The sequence below is a fragment of the Protomyctophum parallelum genome (genome assembly GCF_964188405.1).
Source record: "Protomyctophum parallelum genome assembly, chromosome: 13".
NCBI lineage: Eukaryota > Metazoa > Chordata > Actinopteri > Myctophiformes > Myctophidae > Protomyctophum > Protomyctophum parallelum.
The window spans coordinates 22,821,734-22,828,284 of NC_139708.1; the positions used below are offsets into that span (position 1 = coordinate 22,821,734).

Here is a 6,551-nt window from a genome sequence, read left to right on the forward strand (position 1 = left end):
AATTATAAAGCAAATACGATTGATCATTGTCATCATTATTACCATTACGCTCATTATTATCAGTACCATGGCCATATTGTATATCAAAGGTTGAAGAGTTGTAATCATATTTCATATTATCGCAATATAGCATAAAGATCACCCTTCTCCAAAAATGACCCTGTTTCATGTAAATGTGACAGGAGAAGGAACACTATATGTGGCTACAAAAATGTCACGGCCAAAATAAATTCACTCAAAAAAACACGCAGACTTTCCTGTTTCAGCTCCAGCTCAACAGAGGCCGAACTCTCCCCAGCGTTGTCCTTTCCTCAGCACAGAGGGAGAGGTCATCTTGTTCATATAGCTACAAGAAAAGTCTCCAGGGACGACCACTACACAACAGCTGTCTGCAGTATATCCTTCGCACAAGTCGTATAGGTGTCACTCACAAACTCGATAAAGTACTCTTCATAATTTATTTCTTTGAATGAAAATATATTTATATATATATATGTAGTGTACTTGAAGTCTTTTTTTTATATATATATTTCCATTGTCCTTTTTCTGCCATGGCATTTCTTTTTTTTTCTTTTTTAGGCTCATGATATAACTCACTGTGTTACTCTCCCTTTTTTCCCGTTTAAAAGGAGTAGCCAGTCAGGTCAGGTGAACAAGGGGAGAAGGTGAGAGTATAAAGAGAAAGGAGTAGCCAGTCAGGTCAGGTGTACAAGGAGGAGAAGCACACACAACCTCTGTTGTTGTTCATTCCCACCGCAAAGTGCTGGTCTGACATGAACTGCGTTCTGAACACTGAACAGTATAAGTCTGCACGGCTCTAATTTCTCTTTCCCGGGTCCTCGGCTTCTGGGAAGCGGTGCGCTATATATACTCTGGGACCGTGTCCCAATCAACCAGGCCATTTGTTTGCTATCCAAACGGCCCTGCCAAGCGCTAATCTGACAACTTCAAACAATCCGATGTTATCTCCCTATATATATATACACGAGGGGGTCCTGATTGTGTCTGGTAATAATATTTGAGGCGATCTTTACACAGACCTATGTAGTGAATCTCATCGCACATGTGTGCATTATCCATATAACTTGCCATGACAATGGCGGTTGGATGCCGATGAAAATCTAGTCGGTGGTGTTTTTACTTTGGCACAGATATTAGCAGGTTTGACGTGTAATTCACTCTGAAGCTCATCGCCTACATTGATACACGTTCCATAAGTTGAAGTGTCTAGTAGGCATGATGCTAAATACCAGGGAAAGTGTTGAGTGAATGTCTACTTCAGTCTCCGTATATACCTCTTTCGCTCTGTCAATGAACTGACAATGCAAAAACAGCTTGTATGTCAAATTTGATATTTTCTGTAATCTGTCCATGAGGATAATCGGTTACAATCAGTCGCATATATTCTCCCTCCGTCTCCCTGTTTTCTTCTTAACAGCCTCTCCCCACCTCTAAACCCCGCATATACTCACTCTCATATTTGAGTCTCTTGCACGTTTTCCTTGGAGCCACTTTTAAACAGCAGCGGCTCGTTCTGGCCTTTACCCATGAGGCCTTTCAAGGAACTGTAGCTGCCCAGCTGGGGCAGTGGCACGGGGGAGGGCAGGGGGGCGCCGCCGCCGCCCGCTCCCACGCCGGCGGGAGCCTGCAGGGAGCAGGAGATGGCCGTGCCCTGCTGGGTCTGAGAGCACGGCGAGGGGTTGTTGTTGTTGTTGAGGCCCTGCATGCCCAGGCCCATCATGTTGTTGTTGAAGTGATGGGCCTTGTAGTAGTTGAGGTGGTTGAGGTGGTCGGAGCGGGCCAGGTTGGGCAGGTTCACCACCTCCGGGTGGTGCAGCCTCAGGCTCTGGCCCCCTCCTATCCCGCTGCACCCGCCCTGCGTCGCCGTGGAGCCCCCCGAGATGCCGCTGCCACGCCCCCCGCCGGCGCCGCCGCCCGCCCCGTGCAGCTCGTCCTCCACGTTGATGATCTCGATGGCGCGCGCGGGCCCCCCGTGGTGCTTGTGCAGCTGATGCTGCTTCCGCAGCTTGTAAAAGACCACCAGCATCACCGCCGCCATGAAGGTGATGGCCACGAAGCAGCCGATGATGATCTTGGTGGTCTTCATCACGTCGTCCAGGCCCGAGGAGAAGCCCGGCTCGGTGGCGGGCACGGCGAAGGCGGGCCGCGTGGCGCCGCGCGGCGACGAGGGCGACCAGCCGGCGGCCAGCAGCGAGGAGGCTGTGGTGGGCGTGCCCCCCTCCGGCCACAGGAGGGACGGCGTGGGGCCGGGCCGGATGAACGTCTCGTTGATGGCGATGAGCGCCAGGTCCTCCTTCCAGGTGGTCTCCGACTCCACCGTCTCCACGGTGACGGTGGTGAAGTAGGTGTAGTTGACGCTGACGTCGGCAGCGGTCACGTTGAGCACGGCGGTGGCGGTGGTGTTGCCGGCGGAGTTGGTGACCATGCAGGTGTACTGGCCCGTGTCGCGCAGCGTGACGTTGGTGAAGTTGAGCGTGCCGTCGTGCAGGACGGAGATGCGGACCTTGTAGGAGCCGTGGGTCATCAGCGTGCCGTTGGGAGTGATCCAGTTGACGGAGGTCATGGAGGTGCCGGTGCGGCACTTGAGCTCGGCGGCCATGCCCTCCGTGACGTTGAGGTCGGTCGGCGGCTCCACGATGACGGGGGCGTAGCAGGTGAAGTGGCTCTGGTCGAGCTCGCCGATGTACCTCCCCTTCAGGCCGGGGGGGGCGTGGCAGCGGGCGCAGCAGGTGGTGTTGCTGGGCACCGTCTCCTTCAGCCACCAGCTGAGCCACAGCACGTCGCAGTTGCACACCCAGGGGTTGTGGTTGAGGTGCACCCTCTCCAGCTGATGGAGCGGCGTGAAGAGGTCGTGGGGCAGAGAGTGCAGGGAGTTGTGGGACAGGTTGAGCTCCTCCAGGTTCTTCAGGTCGTCGAAGGCGTTGCGCTCGATGACGGACACCTGCGAGTGCATGAGCCACAGCTTGCGGAGGGACACCAGGCCCTGGAAGGAGCCGGGCCGGATGATCTCCAGACGGTTCCCCGACAGCTCCAGCTCCTCCAGGCGCACCAGAGCTGTCAGTTTGGGGATGTCCTTCAGCCCACACATGCCCAGGTTCAGGTAGCGCAGGTTGACGAGGCCCACGAAGGCCGCGTCGGAGATGAAGTCCAGCTTCTTCAGCTCGCCCAGGTCCAGGCGCCGGAGCGAGGGCACGCGGTGGAAGGCGTAGCCCGGCAGCGTCTCGATGGGGTTGTTCCGCAGCCACAGCTCCCGCAGCTTGCTGAGGTACTCGAAGGCGTGCGACGGCACCAGCGTGAGGCGGTTGTCGAAGAGCTCCAGGGTGTTGAGGTTGGGGAGGCCATTGAACGCTCCGACTTCAATCTGACGGATCTGGTTTTTGGAGAGCTGGAGGATCTCGAGGTGCCTCAGGTGCTTGAAAGTGTCTGACTTGATAACCTGTATAGGGGCAGAGATAGACGGGGTTACTATCAGACATGTAGGGTGAGGCAAAGACAACCTGAGCCTTTCGATTGAATGAAATGTTATTTTAACCAATCTGTACGGTACGGTATGTTGTATGTAGCACATCTTTAGTGCTTGGCATGGTCTCCCTATTCCATTGAGAAATGAACCCTGGTGGTGTACAGTAGGACAGACTGGTTGAACAGATGGCACACTAGAAACGTACATTGTTGGAAATACATCAATCCGTCGGGAGAGACAACGGACATATAGAACTTACAGACTGTATCTCAGAAGTGTCCGCAAGCTGTTTTAACCATCCCAAGATCCACAAATTTGTTTTGTACAAAGAATCAGATGATCACAGAGAGGAACAGAAATGCAAATCCACAATTCTGAAATTGATTGGACGCAATTCAAAATAACTGAATGTGTATTTTTCTTTTTGTGTGTGTGTGTGAATTTTCTTTTCTTTACGAGCAGAAAAGGGATGTTTGGTCTCTTGAGAAGAGAAGTTTCCGGAACACATATATACTAACTACAGCCCGGACATCCACCACCACCAAACGTCAGCTCTGTTCAAATGGAGATTGTTTGACGGGTGGAGTAAAACACACAAGCCCCTTAAAACTCTGACTGTGGGAGATATGTACTGTATGTGGCCAAAGCCCTTTGTGAGGCAGAGAGAGAGAGAGGAAGACTCCTGGAGTCAGGCCACTAGCCTGCTCTGTATGTAGAGCAGTAGAAGGAGGGGGTGATAGCCAGGCAAAGAGAGGGAGGGAGAGAAAGAGAGATGTGAGAGGAGGAGGAAAGAGGGAGACAGAGGGAGAGGGACGGGGACAGAGGGGAGAAGTGGGGGATGTTTAACCCATTTCGATGTGGGAACGATTCTGGAAATGTCTTCTAAATCCTATGACTGTTTTCTTGAAAAAGGTATGTTTTTCTATGTCAGTCGTTCTCAAACACTTTCATGTCACTTTTCATGATTCTTCAAAAATAGCAGACCTATAGCTCGTAGCGCGCCACTTGGTGGCGCGCCATGAGCTTGTAGATCTGCTAAAGCATAACATAATGCTATAACACCAAAAGGGGTTCCCGCCCAAAATGGATTAAGAGGGGGTGGGAGCCTGTCAAGGCTTTATGGTACTCAGTGGAGGAAAAAATAAGCCAGAGAATCTAGGATGCCTTCAGGTGTTAAAACATTTTTAGATTTTTAATCATTTCAAGTGGGGCTTCAGGATACAACAAACCAAATCTGAATTTGTGCAGGGTTATCTAAAAGAGCAATGGAGTGGGTTTATCGTTTCATTATTATCTTTCCTATAAGCAGCAACTCTTACAAGATGGCTGACCAAACCATGTGGATTAATTTCCATGTGTGGGACACCCCCGGGCTTTGTGTCAAAATGTCCTTGAGCAAGACATTGGTCAATTGAGCACGCTGACCAGTAGGCCTACCTCGCATGGTTGCCATAGCTGTCGGTGTGTGAATGTGTGACAATGGGTGACTGTAATGCATAGTGTACAGTAAGTAAAGCACTTAGTTAAAAAAACAATCATTTTGATTTGTAAAAGAACATAGCCGCCAGAAACTAAAAGTAAAAGTATAAATGTAGCAATTCATTCATGTGCTTCTTAATGATGGTCTGTGGTTAAATGATCTCCCCTAAGCTGAAAAACCACAAATACTATCTTGGGACTTCAGATAAATTGGTAATGCACACACTGAGGCATGGTATTCCCATGGAAATATGCCTTATACTCTCAGTTAAAAAACAACTTGCGTCGGTTTGACACAGGTTTAAAAGTCTATTCTCTACTATACTGGTAGGCTACAAAAAAAGAAAGAAAAAAGTATTGAATCAAATTATGTTAACATATTATTATCTGCACTTGCATGCTCTGCTCCAAATGCACAGCCTGAAAAGGGTACAAACATAAGGGATTTCCGGTATGACAGAAAACAGACAGAAAACATTTCCACATATTTATACTTATTATTACAGATAACAAGTCTGTGAACTCATTCAATTATAGTGAAGTACTTTAAGATAACAGGTCATTTCAACAATGTTGGGTAAGCAAAAAGCAGAATTGCGAAAAGGGAAAAACGCAAGTACACACACACACACACACACACACACACACACACACACACACACACACACACACACACACACACACACACACACACACACACACACACACACACACACACACACACACAGATGGACATTAACAATGAACAAACAGAATGCTTATAGCGCCGCAAAGATGTACCTGTATTGAATTCTCCTGCAGGTTGAGGTATCGCGTGTTGACTGATATACTCTCGGGCACCTCGTCCAGGTTTTGTCTCGTGCAGATGACTCGACTGGCCTGATTGGAGCAGGTGCAGTGGGAGGGGCAAGAGGAGGAGGAGGCGGCGGCTCCCACAAACTCTGGCCCAGGGGGGAGGAGCCGCAGTAACAGCTGGGCCAATAGCAGGAGGAGGGGGGAAGGGCAGGGAAGGCAGGTCACCGTGGTGATGCGCATGGCAACTGGGACATGACCCTGCTCGTGTTCCGAAGGTGTAGTTGAGGTGACTCCACACTGATGGAAGGTGTGGTGCGTTCCTGTAGTTCTCCACGTGGCAATTTGCTCCCTCTAACGATGCATCGTCTCTGACATTTTGTCCTCCTGTCTATCTGTGTTCATTTCCCTCTTGTTTTTAAAACGTAGAAATATGCAGATAAACAGATGCTATTCCCTTTTTTTTCCCCGTCTCGCTGTCTGGGGATTTGAACGAGGCCTTTGAGGAGTGAGAAGAATCCAGGAGTTACTGTGAAAGAACAAAAGAGAGAGAGAGAGTGTGAGTGAGAGCAAGAGAGCAGATATTAAAAGACTACAGACTCGTTGCTCCCTGCATGTTTTCACCAGGAGAAATAATGAATAAGACAAATAATAAGTAGACATCTACAGTATCTCTTATCATGGGGGATTGTCAAAACATCTTTGAGAAGCATTACGACTTATGTCACTGCTTGTCAAATCCCATGTAATCCCTAAGCAGACATGATTTTTGCCAGCAATCAAATCCTTGTACACA

General features: G+C 49.5%; 1 protein-coding gene across 1 annotated transcript; it reads right to left on the reverse strand.

Moving 5' to 3' along the window:
* Positions 1-1,465: 1,465 nt before the first annotated feature.
* lrrc4ba (leucine rich repeat containing 4Ba) lies at positions 1,466-5,998 on the reverse strand (the record flags this gene model as incomplete). Its single annotated transcript, XM_083780635.1, has 2 exons — positions 1,466-3,457; positions 5,744-5,998. The coding sequence occupies 2 exons, from the start codon at positions 5,996-5,998 to the stop codon at positions 1,475-1,477; spliced, it is 2,238 nt and encodes a 745-aa protein (XP_083636761.1). The 3' UTR covers positions 1,466-1,474.
* Between the last annotated feature and the right edge of the window lie 553 nt (positions 5,999-6,551).